Source organism: Rhinatrema bivittatum, chromosome 5 (genome assembly GCF_901001135.1).
Source record: "Rhinatrema bivittatum chromosome 5, aRhiBiv1.1, whole genome shotgun sequence".
Classification (NCBI taxonomy): Eukaryota; Metazoa; Chordata; class Amphibia; order Gymnophiona; family Rhinatrematidae; genus Rhinatrema; species Rhinatrema bivittatum.
Window position 1 is genome coordinate 352,992,299 of NC_042619.1, and position 24,141 is coordinate 353,016,439.

Genomic DNA, 24,141 nt, shown 5'->3' on the forward strand with positions numbered 1-24,141 from the left:
ATAGACAGACAGACAAGATATACGTTTAAGCCATTTTCTTACTTTGTAGAATACCATCTAAAAATTAGGACATAAAAAGGCCAGATACACAAAACCCCTCTAAATGAGCTAAAATATGCCAAAGGTACGCAGAAACTCTTTTTTCAAGAAATTCCTAGAAAGCTCTGGAAACTGCCAGTGCTGCATGATGATGTCGCCCACATGCATGATGAGCAAGTCTCTTGACTTCAAAGAAATCTTTGAACTGCCAGCTCTTATGATTAGGTAGTACTTTAGAATGTTCTTCAAATTACTTGTCTAGATGAAATCAATGGTGTTATAAAGGTGAGCCTCTGCAATTTGCATTCAGTTGGAAACAATATTTAAGAAGCTTATTAAATGACTTTTTACACTGATCTCCACATGGTGCATTCTCTCAAGACAATGATCACAAGGTTCTAAAATTAAATAAAAACACTAAGCGAAAATACACAAAAAAAAACAGCCTTAGATCAGAAAACTTGGTAGAAAGGAATACTGCAGGAAGAAGAAATAGGACAGGGAAATGATATAACTTTTGGTTTCATTCTGCTGGTCTTTTTTACTTTAGGGAAATAACGTTCACATCATGATTGCTGAGGAGTACTGAAACATTACCTGTAGAATAAGTTCTTGTAGCTGAGACTGTTTTTGCTTTATTCTTTCAAGTCTTCTTTGTCTTTCCACCTTAAAGAAGAAAATTTATTGAATAGTCCACTCTTTTTTAGAAATGTGATAGCAGAAAGACTACATGGCCTATCTAGTCTGCCCATCCATTATATAGTTGATTTCCTCATAGCACTAGAATGCTAGAGCCTAACCTATAATTGTTTTTACCACTTCTTCTGCATGTATTAATCTTTCCAATTAATCTTTTAATCCTTCTGAAATGTTGTTGTGCAACAAGATGCATCACTCAGACTACATGTATGAGCAATTTGGTATGATATGAATGTAATAAATGATCAGCGCTATTAGGCGGGGTGGATAATCTTTGGGCTACTGAGCTTACAATTACAAAAAGTCAATAAATCTGTTTCTGTAGGCCTATTAATTGCATGCAAATGTATTTTAAAAGAATGGATTACAGAAAATTCTCTCTCTTTTTTGTTCTGGAGGGAATGATTGTTTTTATGCAAATGGAACACTTTTTTCACATTTGCAATCTCAGCAGAGTATATCATGCAATGGAAAGGTTCTTACGAGTCTATCAATAAAAAGTAGAAAAGAAACAGACAAGCTATGCTCCACTCTGGAAATTGGTTGATAAGGGGGACGAGACAACTGAGGAGGGATATGATAGAAGTCTACAAAATAATGAAAGGACATGAACAAGTTAATGTAAATCTGTTATTTACTCTCTCAGATAATAGAACTCGGGCACTCCATGACGTTAGCAAGTAGCTCATTTAAAACAAATCTAAGAAAATTATTTCACTCAGCACATAGTTAAGCTCTGGAATCATTACCAGAGGATGTGGTTACAGCAGTTAGAGTAACTGGGTTTTAAAAAGATTTGGATAAGTTCCTATAGGAAAAATCTATAAACTGCTATTATGGTAATTAATAAGCAATAGTAGCTTATGATTTATCTAATGTTTGGGAACTTGCCAAGTACTTGCGACTTGGATTGGCCACTTGGAAACAGGATACTGGGCCTGATGGACCCTTGGTCTGACCCAGCATGGCATCTCTTATGTTCTTAAGAGCAGACCACATTTAACTCAGAAATTGTAGTTCATGAAGTGGGGGAAGGTTGGTTGTGTGAAGAATGGAAGTTTATAGGTTAGGGAAGGATGTGTTAGGAGGGTTTATTGCAAAATTAGTTAAAATAAGGCAAAAGCTTTGGAATGTGATATCTTTCATATGAGTTCAGAGTGTGTCATTTTTGTTGTATGTTAAACAAGTGGTTTCCCAATTTTATGTTTGCTTCTGCCTATCAAACATGATTTAAAAAAAAAAATCAGTGCTTACAATGCTCTGTGTGCTTGAGCAACTGCATAAAGTATAGTTTGCTTAACTATAAGCAGAGTTCTCTGTAGATAGCAGGATATCAGTCATGTGTGTGCAACATCTAATGGCACCAAAATGGACCCAGCTCTCATAGCTCAACAAAAGTCTTACTGAGCATGTGTTGGAGTTGTCCGCATGCATGCTGCTTCCAAAGCTTCAGACTTTTCCAGAGCTTAAGCTTTAGAGAGGTAGTTAACTGTCCAGGGAAGTGGGCAGATAATAAGCATGGTTGATTCATCCAGCTGTCTACAGAGAACCATGTTTACACCAGTAAACAAACTTGCTTTCTCTATTGACAAGCAGGCATGAAATCAGCCATTATGAATGGGGGAGTCCCAAGCTGAAGGTTGACCTGTTGAGCAATTACTTACAGACAACCTAGTTCCACCAGATTGAGAGTGGACTACTGGGTGAACAAAGCTGCACAGATCTGCTTGTATAAAGTTACTGTCTCCTTGAGACATGCTATCCAGATAGCAGTGTGATGTGAAAGTGTGAAGAGAGAACCAAGTAGCAGCTTTACATGCCTTCAATGGAAGTGGTCCTGAGGTGAGCCACTGAAGTTACCATGGATCTCATTTGATGAACTTTGACAGTCTAATCTTCAAGCCAGCTAGCGCATAATAGTGCATGATACAGTCCAATAGCCAATTAAACAGTTTCTTTGGAAACTGCACTTTCCAATCTACTGGGAATCAAAGGACACAAAAAGCAGAGAAGCTTGATAGTGAGAATGAGTCTTCTTTAAGTAGTATGCCAGGGCTTTCTTGCATTCCAAGGAGTGAAGAGCTCTTTCGCCTTTGTGTGCATGCAGTCTTGGAAGGAAAGTAGGTAACACAATAGCTTGGTTGATATGGAAAAAGTACATTTTTGGAAGGAATTTATGGTGAGTACGCAAAACTACCTTGTGAACATAAGTAGGAAACCAAAGCCTGCAACTCACTTGCTCTTCAAGACAATGGGATGGACAGAAGAAACATTTCAGATGAGAAACTTCAAGTTCACTGACTTGAGAGGTTTGAAGGGAAACTTCATGAGTTGAGCAAGGACTATGTGGAGGTCTGGAATGCCACAATTATTTAATGAATTTTAATATTAACAGGTGGAGAGAGATCAGAGCCCCTTTCAGCTGCTGGTTAATACGCTGCACTGGCACTGAGGTGAATGTTAAGTGAAGAGGTTATAAGGTGAGACAAGAGGAATAGGTATTGAATCAAGTACCTCGTGCCACAGCAGAAGGGATCTAGCTGACAACCCTATTCGTGCAGAAAACCTCTTCCACCTGAAAATAGATTCCTGGTAGGTAGGTCACCTGGAAATGGCTGCTGTGATGACCGCCTAAAGCAAGATTCGTAGGGCGTCCTTACAGAGTGTATGAACCTGTACCTCCTTGCTTGATGACCAGAATATAGCTACTTGTCTGACTGCATCCAGGTTCTATTTCCCAGGAGTAGGTGAGAGAAAGCCCTTGGAACGTAATAGATGGCTCATAACTTCAGAAGGTTGATTTGCAGATGAGTCTCCGCTAGGCATCACGATCCTTGGGACCATGGAGCACTAGTGGGCACTTCAAACTCTCTGGTGGAAGCTTCGGTATATAGGGTCACTGGATGTAGAGAACATGTAGAGAGACACACATGGTTAGAACCTCCGAGTTAATCCATCACTGAAGCGATATTCTAATCTCTGGAGTTATAGAGATTTGATGGGATTACATCTGATACAGCTAATTCCACTGGCTTTGGAGGGCCCACTGAAGACCCTGCATGTGCAAACAAGTCAAACTACAGGCACTCTTGCAGCTATATATCTGAGATAAGGACTGACCCTTGCTGATACCTAGTCCTGTAGTGGAAAGGATCTTGGAGAATATTGAAATGTGAAGCTAAGGAAAGAACTGTTATTGTGGATTAGGAGAAGCACTGAGGCTGACATGTGTGGGCTTAAGTAGCAGTTAGAAGATCCCTGATGCAGCATTGGACGAAACATGGCATTATGTCAGGGTGCCTTGTAGCTATTACCAGCTAATTGCTAAGCTAACTGGACATTACTTTTTTTTTGGACACACGTTGACATTTACGAAGATACGCTGCTTTAACTGTTAAAATTTGCGTAGTATAAAAAATGTATAAAAATAAGCAATTCATAATAAAGTTGGACCTTACGTCAAACAGCCTATAGAGATATAGAACAATAAGCTGCCTGAATAGTGGTCCTACATTTATATCTATAACCTTAGTGTTATCTGGGGTATTTGTCTATTTTTTTGATTTACATTTCCTGGCTTTCTGGATATTCAGGGCATTTTTGTTTTTTTTCCATAGTGGAAAGAACCTTACCAGGCCTATCAACATTCCAGCTCTTTTGATAAGAAGAAAGGCCTTCTTGTGAGGCGAGTCTATTTAGACTTATGAACTGAGTTTTCAGACAAGACCGATTTGGAGAAGATCAGGAAACCCAAAAACTGGAGAAACTTCAGGACTGCTGCCGGAAATGGACCAGTCATCAACCGGTTATCTAGGTATGGGAATACGTAGACTCCCTGCTGACAAACATGTGCAGACATGGCTGCTAGACATTTTAACACTCAGGGCTGCAAAGGCCAAAAAAAGGAGTACTCTGTACTGGTAGTGCATATTCTTCACCACAAACCTGAGAAACTTCCAGTAAACGGGAACGTATGAATAATTTTCTTTCATATCTACATTGCTCATCCAACCTCTTGATTAAATGAAGGGAAAAAATATCTACAGTGAGTTCATCTTGAACTCTCCCAAACCAATTTTTTCAGTTTCTATAAGTTCAATCCCCCTGATTTCTTGGGGATTCAAAAATACTAGGAATAGAACCCCTTGCCACTTTCCTTTGAAGATAAAAGTTTGGTTGCATTCTAATGAAGGAGATGTGCAACTTATAGCTAGAGCTGAACAGATTGGGAGGGGTCAGAACTGGAGACTGACATCTGCTGGGCTGGAGGAGGGCAAGAGAAGTGGAGGGGGGAGGGGGGGAAGACTTCACAGATCTGCATATCATACTCTCCTGGGCTAATCGGGTGCTACCCAAAGCACCATTTCCCCGTGGCCTTTGACCCTCTGAACTATTCTGTCCAACATGGACCACGAAGGAAAGGCATACGGCAGCCTGTCCTCCGGCCAGACCTGCATGAGGGTATCAATACCCAAGGACCTTGGATCTCTTCTGTGACTAAAGAATCGAGGAACCTTCGCACTAAGAGAAGTCGTCAGCATGTCTAGGAAAGGAAGGCCCCAGTGATCCACTATCAGTGGAAATGCCTCGTCTGACAATACCCATTCTCCTGGGTCCAGACTCTTCCTGCAATATGAGAGGCTGAGATTTAGATTTTTATATTCCACTTTTCGCACTTTTTTCAGCACTTCAAAGTGGATTACATTCAGGTACTGTAGTATTTCCCTATCCCCAGAGAGCTTACAATCTAAGTTTGTACCTGATGGAATGGGTGGAAGGGCATCTCTTGGTCCATTTCCTGCGATACTTGCTGGCTTCTTGGTTCATCCCTGTCGATTGATGTAAGCTTCCAGGAGATTGATGCTCCAGAGAGACCCTTCTGTATTCCAGCATCCCTTACGCCGTTTGTTCCAGACAGTGAGCTCCCCAATCCTGGAGACTTGCATCTGTCACGAGTACCAACCAGTCTGATGTCCAGGAATCTCCCTCTCTCAAGATGATCCACTTGTAACCACCACTAGAGATGAGAACAGATTTCCATCGGCAAGTGGAGCCAAATCGAATACTTGAGACTGCGGGTTCCAACAAGACAGCAAAGAGCGCTGAAGAGGACGCATATGTGCTCTTGCCCACAGCACAACTTCCAGGGTTGCCGCCAGAGTACCCTGTAGATAAGAGCACACTGTCGGGCATGTAGTGTTCACCAAAAGATGCACCTGCGCCATCAACTTCTGAATTTGAACTTCTGGCAGGAAAACTTTGCCTTGCTTCGTGTTGTTCCAAACATCCATATACTCCAACGACGGAGATGGCTGAAGACTGCTCTTGGCTAGGTTCACCACCCAACCGAGCTCCTGCAACAGGAAGATCACCTTGAGGGTCACCAGGCGGATCTCTTCCACAGACCTGGCTCAAATCAGCCAGCAGTCCAAATACGGGCAACACAAGGATTTCAGCCTCTCACAACTCTGCCGCCGCCACCACCACCATAACCCTGGAAAAGGTTCTGGGAGAGGTTGCCAGACCAAAAAGCAGTACTCGAATCTGATAATGGTGATCCAACACCACAAAATGCAGAAAATGTTAGTCCTCCAATTGGATGGGAATATGGAGGTAAGCCTCTGACAGATCGAAGGAGGACAGAAATTCCCCTGATTGAGCAGCCATTATCACTGAGTGTAATGTTTCCATGTGAAAGTGAGTCACCCGCAAATGACAGTTGACTCCTTTGAGATCCAGGATGGGACGAAAGGAGCCCCCCCTCCTTGGGTACAATGAAATAAATGGAATATTGCCCCATACCGAGGGGCCTCGACAGCAAAGAATCCACTGCCTGCTTCTTCTGCGGGAAGTGGCAGAGACACCATAAACACGTCCTGAGGAACACTGCGAAAATCCAGTACATATCCTTCTTGTATCACCTCCAAGACCCAATGATCTAGACCCACCTCTGATAAAAGAGGCATCCCCCTATCTCCTGTTCCCAAGGATGGGTCAGCAAACCTTCATTGTGAGGCTTAGGAGGTTCCGCTACCTGAGCCTGTGCCTTGCTTGGGCTGCCTGGGATGAAAGGACTGAGACCTGCTGAAAGGCCGAGTCCTCTGAAAGGTCATTCCTCTGTAGGGACGAAACCGCTTGGAACCCCTGAGATGACCCCTCGTACCAAAGGGGCGCAGCAACTGCTGCTCTTCCAGCAACCAAGGAACTGGGGGATTCACCCCCACTTACTGGCCAGTTCCTCCAACTCATTCCCAAAACAAGAGCGAGCCTTTAGAAAGCACTTTCATAAAATTAGCTTTGAAGGTAATGTCGGCCGACCAATTCTGCAGCCATAACTGATGTCAATCCTCTGGCTGAGGTACAGACCAAATAGCAGCCCACATCTCCTAAAAAGGGGACGATTGGTTCCATAACTGCTCTGGAATTTACTTCAGAATCATCAACCTCCTGAGAGAGAAACAGACAAGAATGATCCACCAGGGAACAGGAAGCTATCTGCAATGTCGTTGCCACTGCTACAAATGCTTAAGGAAGGCCTCAATCCTCTTATGCACATCCTTTAAGGCTGCTCCTCCCTCCACTGAGATAGTCATTCGCTTACAGACAGCACAGACAAACGCATCCACTTTCAGAAAACGTAAATGCTCTCACCACTGGATCCAGGGGGTACAGGCCTTCCAAGGTCTGACCCTCTTTGAAATTTGCCTCTGGGGCATCCTATTCAAGATCAATCAATTCTTGAATTGCTTCCGTAACAGGGAAAAAACAAGAGGCTTTAAGCAAGGAAACCAAAATGGGATTTTTCTTCGACTCAGACATGGCATCTGCCCCAGGCACTCCCAGCATCTTCAAAGTCTGGGAAATCAGGACTGGCAGTTCATCTTTATGAAAGAACCGCAACATAGTCCTATAGGTTCCAATCCAGAAGGAATTTCCCCATCCTCCATAGAAGCCAGGATCTGTCTTCCTCATTGGTGCCATCCAGTTTCCTGTCAGGAATACCTGCAGCTAACAGAGGAGTACTTTGGCGCTTAAACATAGTACCGGAATAAGGAGAGGCCACTGCCTGAGGATCTAATCTGACAGGATTAAATGGGACAGAGAACTGCGCCTAAAGGATTGTAATCCTTGAAAAATTCTACCCAAGAAAACGCCGAGGGATCCATGCCAAAACCAGAAGGCACTTGTGTGGGGCCCATGCTGAGGAACCAGTCAAGGGAGTTCCAAGGCAGGCGTTCCTTCGGACAAGTCCTTAAACAGGCCATCAGGCTGGGAAAAACCAGACTTAGTAAAATCAGAGGAAGATAATTCTCCTTGAGCCTCTAAGCAGCGCTGACATGTTAGCGAGTACTCCAGGTTGAGATGACCGAATATGACAGGCAACCCACAGAAGGCGGCGCTTAGGCTTCTTGGTCATTGGTGCCATTAGTCCATCAGTATGCTTAACAGGTGACTGAAGATGTGCGTCCAGCCAATTCACACTGAAAAAAAATTTAGCACAAAATTTATGCGTCCCAAATCTATGCACTGCAAAACTAAGCGCACTGTCACTGCGTTAAACCTGGGCGCACAACCGATGTGTTAGAACATGCGCACAGGCAGTTCACCCAAAAGAAACTGGGTGCACAATTCAGACACAGTTGGTCCTATAGAGCAAGACAAACACACAGAAAAGCGCACAAAAATGCCGCCGCAGCCTACCACATGGCACACAAGAAAAAGTCTAACAGATAGGCCTGGCCCACCCCCAGCTGCCCAGTTCCCTTAATCCGCTAAGGAGCGAGAACAAACATCGGAACGGCGCACTGAGCATGGAGACAGTCCTACACAAATCTATGCTACATCTGACTTTTTTTTTTTTTTTTTTTAAGTTACCTGAGCTCAGCCTCTCTCGACTGAGTACAGAAACGGTCTCCAGCTGTGAAGGGAGAGGGCATATGCAGTCACCACCACGCTCTGCTTCCTGCACCCGCCGCCTTTCAGCTATTCAAACAGCTAAGTCTACGCCAGCTAAAAAACCAAGCTACTGGGACCATGGAAATCAACTCAGCAATACTCAACTGGATGGGGGACCATTTGAAATCGCCGGAGAGCAGGGCGTTTAATTAAATTTTGTCTTCTATTTTTCCTATCAAATTCTAAAGCAATCCCCAGTAGGGAAATGCATGTCCACCATCTGCTGGAGACAGAGAATACTGGGCCAATGTCACTGCACGAGTATATATACAGTGATGTCAGTTTGCTCCGTTTCCACTGCTGGTAGAGGTGCATAACCCACTGGTCTTGAACCCAACTGTACGTACTAGAAAATACACACACACAGCAAGCAAGTTTTCTTTGGAACAATGCAAGTTTTAGCAAATTTGAGAGATTGGGATGATGCCCAACATAGCCTGGTTTACATTTGAAGACACTTCCGCCTCAAAATAATTAATTGTAGGTTCTTTCAAGTATCTATCGGTAAAGAAATGTAATTTCCACACTTGAACATGAATTTAGAGAAGTTGTGTTACTCTGTCAGGATCTATCATCTATGAACCAGATTTCTGATTCTTAAGAGGAATTATGAAGCTGCTGTGGAACAATATATACAGTTTTAACCATTCATTAGTTTCTCATACTGGGTATCCAAAAAGCAGCGCATGAAAGTTTTGTGCCTAATAATTCCATGGATTCCTTTTCACATGAGAATACCACAAAATCAGAAATTTGAGCTTTCACTGGTACCTGGCTCCACAATCTACAAAAAGGGAAATCTTTGCACTAGAGACAATTCAGTCACTTAATTACAAATGCAATCAAACTGGATGGGATGCAACTATTGGTTGCCATTGTGTTCATAGTTTATGATAAAAGAAACTTTACATATGAATGTGCTAGAACTGGGAGCAGTATTTAGTGCTTTCTGTATCTACTGAGCAAAAGTTTCAGAATTTAGACAGTTTAGTGACTTATGTAAAAGAAGACTGACAATTTCAAAAGGTTTTATCCTAGGCAGAAACAGAATTTGTCCAGCATATTGCAGACCAGTGAAATTTTGAACTCAGTTAAGCAAATACCACATAGTTTGGGATATTGCCATACTGGGTCAGATTGAGGGTCCATCAAGCCTAGCATCCTGTTTCCAAGAATGGTCAATCCAGGTTACAAGTACATGGCAAGTACCCAAACATGTTCTGTGATTTTATTCATTAGAATAGTTTCCTTTTTTGTAAAGTAGTTTTATGTTGAAGTACACATTTTCTAATTTTCATGATGTATATAATTGCGAAAATTCAATAAAAATTAAATTAAAAAAAAAAAAAAAAAAAAGAATAGTTTCCACTATTTTTCCCACTACTGAATTCAAGCTCACCGGTCTAATTTCCCAGATCATCCTCTGAGCCCTTTTTAAATATCGGGGTTACATTGACCATCCTCCAGTCTTCAGGTACAATGGATTATTTTAATGATAGGTTACAAATTTTTACTAATAGGTATGAAATTTCATTTTTGAGTTTTCAGAACCCTGGGGTATATACCATCTGGCCCAGGTGGTATAAGAATGTAAGAACATAAGAATTTCCATACTGGGTCAGACCAAGGGTCCTTCAAGCCAAGTACCTTGTTTCCAACAGTGGCCAATCCAAGTCACAAGTACTGGCAAGTACCAAAACATTAAATAAATCTCAAGCTACTACTGCTTAATAATTAACAGCAGTTATGAATTTTTCCTCTAGGAACTTATCCAAACCTTTTTTAAACCCAGCTACACTAACTGCTAACACCATATCCTCTGGCAACGAATTCTAGAGCTGATCTTTGCACTGAGTGGAAAAGAATTTTCTTCGATTTGTTTTAAAATTAGCTACTTGCTAATTTCATGGCATGCTCCCCTAGTCCTATTTATTTTTATTTAAAAACATTTCTATACCGTCTTTCACAACAAGAGTTGACCAAAACGGTTTACAAATTACAAAATAAAAATACGAGATAACTACAAAATAATTAAGAAACTTAAAATAAAATATAGAAAATCATAAAATAAACAGAAGGATAAATGAGAAAAAAATAGAATTAGGGCTTAAATTATAAATTGTAACTGTATCTCCTCAAATTATTTAAATTAACTATGCTAAAACTCATAAACAAGGGTACAGCCAGAAATAACTTAAAAGGTTAAGAACAGACTTTTTCAGAATTTTTGAATGAACTTTACAATAGCATATCGGCAGAGAATCGATAAATGTGTGAAGTTTATGATTATTATATGTTCATTCCTTCTTGTCCTGCAAATGCTTCTTTAAATAAGTGTGTTTTTTTTTGTTATAAGTATTTTATTGAGTTTAAACACAACCAAAAAAGAATACACAGCACACCGCCAACAAGGCGTGAAATCTGAAATATGCAACATAAAATACGGGTGCTACATTAACAGCAATCGTTGAAACGGTCAGCCACGCAATGGCATTCACAAACTCTTTTATCCCCCAACCCACCCCCCCAGTTCCCCTTGATACCCGGTCATAATAACTGTTACATCAGGTATAAGCAAATCGGCAGCGAAGCAAACAATTTTGTAGAGGTCAAAAGGAAGTTTGGATCAAATCCAATCTGGGTCACAAATATATCTAAGAGTTCTGAGGCCAGCTCAGAAGCAACCAAGTCGCCCGGGGACAGGCTGAAAACAAACAGCCCCTGAAGACCCAAATAGTGTGAAGGATGAGCCACTCGAAGGGAAAACTATGTAATATGGAAGCTTACAGCAGAAATGACCAGGAACTCTGATGAGACTGCAGGCGGTTATGTTGAAGTGCCGTCAGGTAGTCAAGCCGCTTATGGTGCTGTAACAGCATTCGTATTTCGTCGATGGTCGGTACCCTAGCACTTTTCCAAAACTTAGCAATCAAAAGTCGTGACGCAACCCAGACCTGCTGACAGAATTTCTGCTGACTCCTGTCCAGGCCTACGACTGGGCTATTGAGGAGCACCACTTTACTGGACAAAATGATGGGGCTCCGCAGCCTGCAAACGAGCCAGGTCTGGACATCTCCCCAAAAGGTCTCTATTTTCGGGCAAGTCCACCAAACGTGATAATATGAACCTCTGTTTCCACAATCCCGCCAGCAATTCGGCGATAAGCAGGGGAAGAAAACATGTAACCGCTCTGGAACCAGGTGCCAGCGATAAAGAAGTTTGTAGGAATTTTCTTGGAGCCGGGCCGATATAGAGCTACGGCTCACCCGGAGGTAGATTTGCTCCCATTCCCTGGGCGTTAAAGCTTAAATAAGTGTGTTTTTAATGATTTTTTGAATTCTTTGTGATTGGTGATCTGTCTCAGAGCATTTGGAAGCTAATTCCAGAGTAAGGGACCAGCTATGCAAAAGGCTCTCTCTCTAGTTTAATCTTGCAAGCCTGATTGTGGGAACAGCAGATCTGAGGCTTCTGGTTGGTTTATAAAGCCGCAATGCGGTACATAACCAAGTAGAGTCATGATCACATATCGGCGAGTGTATTAAAGATAAGACTTTATACTTAACTAAGTTTAATTGGAAGCCAATGTAATTTAAACAGAATAGGTGTAAATGTGTTCTCATTGGAGATCCTGTCAGTAAACGAGCTGCAGCATTTTGAACCTGCTGCAGAGGTTTTAGACTGGAATCAGATAAACCTAATTAAAGACTGTTACAATAATCTAATCCAGAGAATCAAGAGACTAAAGCACTGTTTAAAGTCAGATTTGAATAAGAGTGGTTTTAATCTTTTTAAAGTATGAAGTTTGAAAAATGAGGTTTTTTTTTTTACTAAATTTGAAATATGGTGCATTAGGGACAGATTAGTATCTAATTGGATTCCTAAGTTGCGAGCTACTCTTGATTTCTATTAAGTCATTTCCTAATGTAATTGAAGACGGCGGATAGTTTACTGGGTTTTCTATCACACTTAATAAGATCTCTGTTTTTTTGGTATTAAGTTTAAGTCTGCTGTGAATCAGCCATTGCTCAATTGTCTTAATGTAAATTTTACATAGGGAGATGGTATCAGCCCATGAAGATTTGTATGGGACAAAGATCTGTATGCCATCCGCACAAATCTTAAATTGGATGTTTAAGGTAGATAGTATTTGACACAACGGTAATAAGTAAATGTTGAATAATACCGGCGACAAAGACCACCCTTGTGGAACTCCAGTAGATTGAGTATAAATTTATGATGACTTGCCTTTGAAATTTACTTGATAACGATTAGTGAGGTAGCTGTTGAACCAGCTTAATACTGTATTTTGTAAACCGATAGTTTGAAGTCTAGACAATAGTATCTTATGATCTCGCGTATCAAACGCTGCAGAAATATCCAATAGTAAATAAGCAATTTACCTTAACTTGTTCATGGTCCCTTCATGATTTTGTAGACCTCTAATCATAACCCCCTCAGTTGTCTCTTCTCCAAACTGAACAGCCCTAACTCCCTTAATTTTATCTCATAGGGCAGCCATGCCACTTATTTTGATCGCCCTTCTCTGCACTTTCTCCAGTGCAACTATATCTTTTTTGAGATGCGGTGACCAAAATTGGACATGGTATTCAAGACGCGGTCTAATCATGAAGCAATACAGAGGCATTATGAATTTTGTTTTATTTGCCATTCCCTTCTTAATTCTTAACATGGCTTGCTTGTTTGATCGCCACAGCACACTGAGCCGACAATTTAAATTCATCACCCACTATGACGCCTAGATCTCTTTCCTGGGCGGTAACTCCTAAGACAGAACCTAACATTGTGTAGCTACAGCATATAGGGTTATTTTTCCCTATATGCATCACTTTGCACTTGTCCATATTAAATTTCATCTGCCATTTGGAAGCCCAAATTACCAGTCTCACAAGGCCTTCTTGCAATTTATCACAATCCGCTTGAGATTTAACTACTCTGCATAATTTTGCATCATCTGCAAATTTTATCACCTCACTTGATGTACCCCTTTCCAGATCATTTATAAATATATTAAAAAGCACCGTTCCAAGGACAGATCCCTGAGGCACTCCACTGTTTACCTTTTTCCACATGAAAATAGACCATTTAATCCTACTGTGTTTCCTATCTTTTAAACAGCTTGCAATTCCACAAAAGGATATCTCCTCCTATCCCATGACTGTTTCTTAGAAGCCTCTCATGCGGGACTCTGTCGAACACATTCTGAAAATCCAAATATGCCATATCTACTGGTTCACCTTTGTCCACGTTTATTCACCCCTTCAAAAAAGTGTAGGAGATTTGTAAATCAAGACCTCCTTTGGTAAATCCATGCTGGCTGTGTCCTATTAAATCATGTCTATCAATGTTTTATGGTTTTATTCTTTATAACAGTTCTCACGATTTTTCCCTGAACTGAAGTCAGACTCATCGGTCTATAGTTTCCCTGATCACACCAGAGCCCCTTTTAAATATTGGGGTTACATTGGCCATCTTCCAATCTTCAGGTTAACGATAGGTTACAAATTAACTGAAATAGGTCTGAAATTTCATTTAGTTCTTTCAGAACCCTGGGGTGTATGCCATCCGGTCCAGGTGATTTACTACTCTCCTGTTTGTCAATCTGGCCTACTACATCTTCCAGGTTCACTGTGACTTGGTTCAGTTCGTCCAAATCACACTTGAAAACCATCTCTGGAACCTGTATCTCCCCAACATCCTCCTTAGTGAGCATGGAAACAAAAGAATTCATTTATTCTTTCCACGATGGCTTTATCTTCCCCAAAAGCCCCTTTAACCCCTTTATCATCTAATGGTCCGACTCCCTTGCAGGTTTCCTGATTCAGATATATTTTAGAAAGTTTTTATTATGAGTTTTTGCCTCTATGGCCATTTCAAATTCTCTTAGCCTGTCTTATCAATGTTTTACATTTAAGTGGACAGTGTTTATGCAAAAACTCCTAAAAACCTTAAAATATACTCAAGCCCAACATTCTGTTTCTGACAGTGGCCAGTCTGGGTCATAAGTACTAATCAGATCCCCAGTAGTAGATCTGATTGCTGTATATCACATCCAGGGATAAGCACTGGCTTTCCCAAGTCCACCTTGTTAATAACTGTTTATGGACTTTCTTCAGGAACTTGTCCAATGCTCTTTTAACCACCACTATGTTTGTTGCTTCGACTATACCCTCTGTTAAATTCCATACTTTGATTGTGAACTGAGTGAAGAAATACTTCCTACAATTTGTTTTAATCTGCTGGTTGCTAATTTCATGGATTGTTCCCATCCTACTGTTTGAAAGGATAAACATTCCCTATTTACCCATCCACTTATGATTTTATAAATTTCAATCATATCCTCTGTGTTCTCTTTTCCAACCTAAAAAAAACCCTAAATCTGTTTAGCATTTTTCCTTAAGGGAGCTTCTCCATTCCCTTTATCATTTTTATCACCCTTCTAGATACAATTTCTAAATCCACTGTATCTTTCTAGAGACAGGGAGACAAACTGCACACAATACTAAAGATGCATCCACATTATAGACCTATACAAGGATATTATGATATTTTCAGTTTATTCTCTATGTCTTTCCAAATAATTCCTAACATTCTATTTGCCTTTTTGACCAGACACCACACACAGAATTGAAGATTTCGTCCACAAGGACTCCAAAGATCTTTTTCTGAGTAGTGACTCCTAATACTTTTCAACCATTATAACTTCAATCTATGAAGCAGAGAAAATGTGAATAAAAAAAAAGTTATGTTAATACAGAATTTCAAGAAATTTGAAATTTCAAGAAGCTTGAACCACTTGTGACATTGAGAAGTGTTGACTGAAAGAGTAGCATAGCAGGTTTCTGTTAGCACCAAAATCTGAATCAGTAGTCTTGGTGTTTCTGCGAGGCCAAGCAGTGCTGCTTCAGGCAAGTGGTACACATTCAGCAATATGTGAAAATGCTGCTTTTATTTGTATGTACACTGAGCTGATGTTTTATGATTTTAGTTCATTAAGAATTGAATAAACTTAACTAAATTAAACCTTGCACCACTAACACTGCCTCCAAAACTATGCTGAATTTTCAGACCTTACCCACAACAGCCTTAAGTCCACCACCTCCATGAGGCAACCGCATGGCCTCAAGAATGTATAAACAGGGACTATTATCCTAAAAAGCAAAATTGCTTACCTGTAACAGTTCTAAGACATATTGCTACCAGTCCATATAAGTGGGTAACATTATCCAACTAAGCCCAGAGCTTTACTTAAGCTCCTACTGAGCATGTGTGGGATGACCTGCATAATTGCCATCACATGGAGCTCCTTTCAATCTTATATAGAGGAAGTAGGTGGGTTTGTGTAGATTAGTATCTTGCTATTCTCTGAGAACAACTTTACTTTCTCCAATAAGCAGTCCCCAAATTTGAAATTCCTACCTACGATTTGCCCGTGAACAAAAGGGGAAAAAACCCCACACCAAGGGCAATCAATATTTTGAGGGGAGCATACCCATTTACATTTTACAGTTTTTATTTATTTATTTATTTTTACAGGGCATCTCAGTGTTTTTGGTTCCCATGTTCATTTGGGTCAAAAGAAGCAAAAAGCTGAGTGGACTTTCTATGAGCTTTAGTCCACTCCAGATGGGATAACGCTCTTTTGTAGTCCACAGTGTACAGAGCTTATTCACCTCCGACATGAGGTCTAGGGAAAAATTTTGAAAGGACAAGGTAGAAACTGATACCACCTTAGGCAAGAACTCAGGAAGCACATGCAGATGAAATTTTATATGTTGGATAAGTTACTAGTGCTTGAAGCTCACTGCCTCTATGGACCGAAGTGATCACCAAAAAAGAACATATCAAGTCAGGTACTTCAGCGCATGAATTAAAAGTTCAAAAGAAGCTTTCATCAACACTGTTAATGTCACATTGAGATCACATGACAAAGCAAGAGGCTCCATTTGAAGCAAGCCAACATTAATCTGATACTAAAAGATGGAATGAGATAGGAGCCAAATGTACAAGGAAGGAGAGAGGATCTAGGGCCTTGCCCTAATACTAAATGACAAACCTCCATTGGAAACCATAAGACCTTCTAGTGGAATCTTCCTAGAAGCCAGAAGGATCTGAGACACTTGCTAACAAAGCGAGTTGCTAACGTAAATGTTTTCCCATAGACAACAGGATGAATTAGCCATGACATGTGAGTAAATTCAGATAGCACTTAATGGACTCTTCTCTCTAAACTCAGAGCTATTGCAGGAATTCCTGCTTGGGCTTTGCCACAGCCCCTTCAGCTGATGTTACAGTTAAATCTACCTAGGTAGATAACTCTCCAGAGAGGTAGAGAGTAGAGAGTAGAGGTAGAGAGTATTTAGCATTGGTAATGCATCCTATTTTGTCATGGTAAGGAAACATGCTTTCTCCATCAACAAGCAGTGCTGAATTAGCCATGACATGTGGGGAGCCCCATGTTGAGGGGTGCAGCAAAACATTTACTTAAAAAGGAAGAGGCTACACAAAGTTCTATGTCCAAATTGACTATTACTCTGAACTAGTTGTCAAGACAGCAATGGGACATAAGTGTGTACTAATGACCAAGTTGCAACTAAGCAGATGTCTTCAGGAGGTACAGCAAATAAGCTAGTAAATCAGCCATGGTTCTAACTTGATGAGCCTTCATGGAATCTAATCTGTAAGCCTGCTAACACAACAGTGTGCAATGCAATCTGTTAGCCAGCTGGACAACATAAGTTTGGCAATTGCTATGCTATTTGTAAGAAACAAATAGCTGTGAGGCCTGACAATGTAGTAGTGTTTTTTTTGTAGTAAGTTAAAGGTTTTTTGCAGTCTAACAAAGGGCCTTTTCACCTTCATGTGCATGTGGCCTTAGAAACAACATAGATAACACAATGGTTTGACTAATATGAAAAGATGACCACATCTTAGGTAGAAACTTTGGGTGGGTGTGGCACACCACTCTATTCACTGACTTTTCTAACAGATGTGAGTGCCACAAGAAACGTTTTATATGTGAGAAATTTAAGAGAAGCTGACTCCAATGGTTCAAAAAGTGCCTTCATTAGTTATAGAAGATTCACTTTCAGGTCCCACGAAGCAGGTGGGTTCAGTATGCCGTAAACTTTTCATGAACTTGGAGACCAAAGGATTAATGAGACTGGCCCTACCCTCAAATTGAGCCTGGTATTCTGCTATGGCACAGAGATGTACTCTCACTGATGAGGTGCTAAGTCTTTTGGACTTAAGTAGTTCTTTTGGTTCATATACGAATGGGTCTAACATTATTGAAGCCATGTGGAGAACAGTTTCCATTTAAATCCGTAAGCTCTCATAGGACACTGCTTAGAGATTGACACTTATGGCCTCAACTTCTTTGTGTAAGGAGAATTTGGGGCTCAGTGACTGCTTAACATCAAGGCAACCAAGTTGAGAGAGAGAGGGGGAAAGTTCAGATGATACAGACATCTCTCTTCTTGAGTTAATAAAGATGGATCTGTCCCAAGAAATGGCAGACAGTTGTATTAGATATACAAACCATGCTTGTCTGGGCCACACTGGAGCAATATGAATTAGATGGAACTGGTTTTTGAGCCTTTTGTTCCGTGCAGGCTATCAGTGGGTTTGACAAAAAAGCATACTGAGCAGAAAAGCATCCTGAGCTGATCTGAGTTTGCTGGGACGAATGAAGTAAAATCTTACCACTTTTCTGTTTTCCCCTAATACGAAGACGTCGACTGCCGGTCCCTACAGAGCGCAGTTGATTGTTGTAGGGACCATTCATGTGGTTGGAATACTTTGCTAAAGCAATCTGCTAATGTGTTGGAAATGCCTGGAATGTAGGTTGCTTGCAGTACAGCTTGATGTTTACATGCCCATTCCCATATCTTTACTGCCTCCTGATAAGAGTCCATGACCCCATGCCACCCTTTTTGCTCATGTACTACATGGCTACCTGGTTGTCTGTTTGAATGAGAATGCTTCTCCTTTGGAGGAGATGAGTGAAAGTTGTCAAGAACATCTGATCGCTCACAGTTCCAAGAGGTTGATCTGAAACTGTCTTTCCACTAATAACCAAGGGGCCAAAGTAGCAAAACACATGCTGAAAATGGGAGTTAATATTGAGCACCCATTGTCAGTGTGCACACAGCCACATCCCCTGGGCACACAATACAATATTTAAATGAGAGGCAGCTGTTAAAAAGGGTGTGCTAAAGGAAACTTGTGCATCCATAGTGTTCGGCGGAGGCACTGATGGGGCCTGCGGCTCAATACCTCTGAGGGCTTGGAGTATGGCCAACCGGACACTACGATTCAGCTCCTCTTCGAAGGCTGCTGTGGACATGGCAGTGGGAAGAGGAGCAGGCACCAGACTGCCCTTGAAACAAGGGGACATCGGTACCCAGCACAGACATAAGAATCGGTGAGAAGAGCCTTGGACTCCCAGGTGTGACCGAGGGTGAGGCATGGTCTCCGTGGGGCCGCTTCAGGGGCAACATGGCCGATGCTGGTGCCATCCCAGAACTGGAGCCATGCCGAGATGGTAACCGGTGATGGTGCTTTATCTCCAGTGCTTGGCCCAGTCTTGACCCGGCACCAAGGACGGTGAAGAGTCCGATATTCTGGAATGGGAGGACACTAACAGCGGTTGATCTCCGGTACCCCTCTCTAGAGGGAGAGTCTGAGCAGGGATGGATGCAGAGGGTTTGGTGTCCATGGGTTTCCTCCTTGACAGTGTGGTGTCGATGCACCAGATGCTGGATGGAGGGTCCCCACTTCTTGGGCCCAAAAGGTTTCTCCATTTTACCTAAATGCGCCCGACGACCCTTAGGAGTCATCTGGTCGCAAAAATAGCAACCCCGGACATCATACGATGCACCTAGGTAAAGGATGCACATTTCATACGGATCAGTCAAAGACATGGTCCACAGGCACCATGGCATTGCTGGAAACCAGAGAAGGCCATGCCTCGAGCTGACGAGCAGGCGGTGCCGGGCGGACATAGATACCAAAATTCCATGGAGCTGACCGCAAAGAAGGTAGAAAACTTACCATGCCCCCAGTGACTAGGAGGGGAAACTAAGGAAAAGGGGACCCTACACAAGGGAAGTGAAAAAAAAAAAAAAATATCGCAAAAAATACTGAAGACAGTGCAGAGCTCCAAAACTGCGAGGCAACTGCACCGTGGAAAAAAAGACTGAAGGGAGTCCCCGCGTCGCTGTGCAGATAGTGGCATGCTGAGCATGCTCAGTGTGCCAGTTAAAGTTCTAGAAACTTTGACAGACATTTTCCATGCCAAGCTCCATCTGATGATGTCACCTCCATGTGTGAGTACTAATCCTGCTAGTCCTAGGAAAACATCTGTTACAGGTTAGCAATGCTGCTTTCTCCTAGGACAAGCAGGATACTAGTTCTCACATATAGGAGTATCTCTAGGTCTAGGCTTTCCGAGCAGGACAAAGTGGGAAACTGCACAGTGCTGGAGCACTACCTCTCTCCTTTGTCTGAAAGGCGGCTGACCCACCAGAGGTGCAGGCCCGAGAAGAGTTGGGTTCTACAAAGAAAGTCATAGAAAAGACAGAGACACAAACCGTCATGCGTAGCAGGGATGCCTGATACAGGGGAGTGGTGCAAGTGCAAGGAGAAGCAACTCTGCATCATGGAAAACAGTACAAGCAGGGTTCCTGATAAGTAAACCCTGACAAACATTGGATCTAGATCTTCCTGGATTCAGGAAGGACCCAGAGATGTAAACAAGAGACACCCTTGGTCGAAAACTGCAGTTTCTTTGTGTGTGAAAAAGCAACCAAAAAACCAACTGGGGTCTAAGAGCCCTCCAGAACGAAACTGTCATCCACTGACATCCAGAGGATCAAATGTATCTGGAAAAGAGTGCCCAAGTTTGGCTGGCAGGCATAATGGGCAGAAGAAACCCAAGCAACGCTTGGAAGAACAAACAGCAAACCATGGCAGGGCCTGGAACAGACTGCGTGCCAAAGCACCAGACCTAGCTAATCGTGCAGGACTGCGTTAAGGGTTTCAGGGGATGAAGGTTAATCTATCCTGTCACAGGTGCCTTCACTTTACCTTCCTCCCCCCCCCCAACAATCCAATCAGAAGTTGAAAGAAGCGCTGAGATCAAGATGGCCGCCGAACTGTGAGGGTGTGCAGATCGCAGCTCCTGACCCGCCAAATAATTTCCTCGCCTAACTCTTAGAAATTTTTTCCTCAATTGGAGTTTCTTGTTGAAAGTTAATCTGAATATGCCTCACACTAAGAGGAAGGTTCGGGTACGTGAAATTACCTCAACTCCAAATTCCTTGAGACAGATGCGGATCGAAGCTGCTTTCGCGCAAACGCCAAACTTAGACCCGGATGTAGGAGTCGCTTGGGCTGTGCTGGAGCAGCAGCCCAGCTCCCAGACTTTTGAAACATCCCTAAGCCCGGGATATCCAGTGATACTGGACCCACCAAGGAGAACAACCGACAAAGAGGACGGCACCCCGAGAGGAGATGGAAATTTCTCCTCGGAGAGCCAGATGGAAGCGGGCTCCAGGGGCTGTGAAAAGGAGGCCCAACAGCAGGGCCTGGAAGAACATAAGTCGAGTGGCGAAGGACTTTTGGAGGTAGGAGTTGCAATGAGCAATTTTTCTCTTCTCAACACAACTGCAGTTCTAGCTCCTTCGTTGGAGGAAATAAAAAACATCTTGATTGTAATGCAAAAATCTATAAACACATTGACATTAACCGTGAGAGAAGCTATGAATAAAACCATCCAAGTGGAAGAAAAGGTGAATTTGGCTGGACAAAAAGTAACAATACTGGAAGATAAAGTGAAAGAAATAGAGAAAATACAAGGAAATCTTATAAGATCAGAAAAAATGACTCAGAATAAATTGGAATTTCAGGAAAATATATCTAAAAGAGCAAATTTGCGATTTTTGAATTTTCCCAAAACAAAGCTACAGTCACCTCTGGAATTGTTGAAGAGTTATTTTGTGAATATTCTAAAAATTCCGTTGGAAAATATCCCAGTGGAAGCAACTGCTTACTATCAGGTGTTACGTGTTCGTGGAAGTGGAGACTCGAAACAGAGAGAAAATCAAGAATTACAAGAGGAAGATACTTTGGATATTACCAACTTTTTGGAAAAATCATTTGAAATGGACATTGCTCTACGAGCAACGTTAATAGTTCAATTTGCCTCAAGGATTGAGAGAGATAATGTATTAAAACAGTATTTCAAATTTCAAAATGTAAAATTTTTTGGTCAGCCAATACGCATTTTCCCCGACATAGCTAGGTCGACACAAATTAAGCGGAAAAAATTCTTAGAGTTAAGGAAGGAAGCAGTGGAGAGAGAGGAGAACGATTTATATTGCGTTTTCCTTGTCGATGCCTAATAACTCGTGGAGATGTAAAGTACATCTTTACAGATCCAGAGCAATTACGTAAACATCTTGATTCCCTTGTGCAATCCTAGTGAGAATCCTAAAGTTTGTTGGGATTAAGATAAATGTTTGGTGACTCACAGATAATCTGCAAGTAATATTTGTATTGTAATTCTCTTTATTATATCTGCTATAGTCACCCTTGATCTCCCCACATTTCTTAAAATATAATAGATCAATGTACATGTCCCCAGATATACATGTATAATTTCTTTGTATTTTATCTCAGAGTGAATAGATAGAAAATGTTTATTTTCTTTATTGTGATCTGGGTGGAATACGTGTAAAGTTGAAATATTTGTTTTGAAATTAAAAATCAATAAAGATTAAATTATAAAAAAAAAAAAAGAAGTTGAAAGAAGCGAAGAACACAAGGAGGCAGACTGTGGATTGCTGGGACAAGCAAAGGTGACCCGGTTGTCTATCAACCCCAACTTGCTTCCGAAACCAGCACAGAGTAACTCACTCAGATAGAGCCTTCAGTCTTCTTGAAACAGTGGAAACAGAACGATTGCCCCTGGGGAGAAATCCCGAAGGCTCCACAGGAAACAGGAAGCCGGGGAGTCGCATGCGCAAACCCTGGCAGAACATGATTTACGTTCTTTCTATTTAATCCCCTGCTTCTTTTCTATGCTCCAAGTTGTATTACTCCCTTGTTTTATTGTAACTGCATACCTTAGCCTTCTCTTGTTTAATGTTTTATTATTATTATTATTATTATTAAGATAAATATTAGTTTTTACCTTTTTTGTTACCTATCCACTTGTTAATTGTAAACCGACATGATGCGATATCTATTGTGAATGCCGGTATAGAAAAACTTAAAATAAATAAATAAATAAATGATTTAATTACCAGCCCATAAACCCGAACTGCATCAGAGCAAGCCCACAGCGATCTTGGAACAGAGTGCCAAGCACCAAGCTGAGGTATCATTACCCCAGCCATGAATGCATATACTGCCCCTCCCCCCACAAAAGGAGCACATGATCCAGCAATGGACAACATTGCATGATAGAGGACTCTTCTGTACTCAAACAGGGTGATCCTGAAAAAGGGGGAAGAATAGCTTGCACGCTACCACAAGCAAAGGGCAGTGCCTCTGCTGCGGGCTACTCAGCCCCCCAACTCCCTCAGCCATGGACATGGCAAAAGGGTGAAAGGCCTGTTTGGCCAGCTGACGGACTGAAACTCTCCTCACAGAGGAGGGGTCCCACAGGCAAGAATGACTAAGGATAGTGATCCTTAAGGAAGACCCCCCCCCAGAGTCCAGCAGATACCAAACTCACACCTGAATGGGGGGGAGGGGGGGGGGGGAACGGGACCTGGAAGGCCACCAGAGATCATCCCTTGTGGCTAGACCGAGGGAGAGCACTATTCTCGACCAGTTCTTGGGGCTGGTGCCAGTCAGCAGTGCCATCCCTTGTCTGGCAACGTAAAGCAAGGGTTACCCTTCAAAGGGGTGCACAGTCAGGCATCCAGAGAGAACCCCGGAAGAGCTGCCCTTGAACCCAATCGAATCTCCCCTTCCAGAGGGGAGAGGGAAGCAGAGGGATCAGGTCCACCCAATCCCGAAAGACCTAGCAACTCTCCTTTGGGTAGTTGAGGCACAATCACTGATCACCGAGATGCCGAAGTGACCAACCCACCACAGGTGGTGTCCACTATGGAGCAGGGGACAGTCGCCACAATTGCTTGAGGAGCCCCAGCTAAAGACAGTCCGACTGCTGCTGCTGCTCCCTGGCCTCCAAGGAGACGCATTGATTCAGAAGATCGTGGCCCTGGATCAGAGGGGGAAAAAAAAATAAAAATCAAAAACACAGCTTTATGGGGACAAAGCCCAGGGACTGTTCCACAGGAAAGGTGAGTGACATGGTAGAGGTCGAAATACACATTCCTCTGTTGAGAAAGTAGAGGACTCCTGAGTCCCTCAATGTTCACTCTCCTCAGGATCAGACTAGGAATGCAGTCCTAG

General features: G+C 42.1%; 1 protein-coding gene across 4 annotated transcripts in view; it reads right to left on the reverse strand.

The window, feature by feature from the left end:
• TFDP1 (transcription factor Dp-1) overlaps nucleotides 1-24,141 on the reverse strand; it is a 152,966-nt gene that overhangs the window by 21,322 nt on the left and 107,503 nt on the right. For 3 of the 4 annotated variants that reach the window (XM_029604630.1, XM_029604631.1, XM_029604633.1), the window contains one exon: nucleotides 637-705. The exons of the other annotated variant lie outside the window; for it this stretch is intronic. In XM_029604630.1, the coding sequence (XP_029460490.1) occupies nucleotides 637-705 (69 nt within the window). The remainder of the gene's footprint in view (nucleotides 1-636; nucleotides 706-24,141) is intronic. 4 annotated transcript variants of the gene reach the window in all.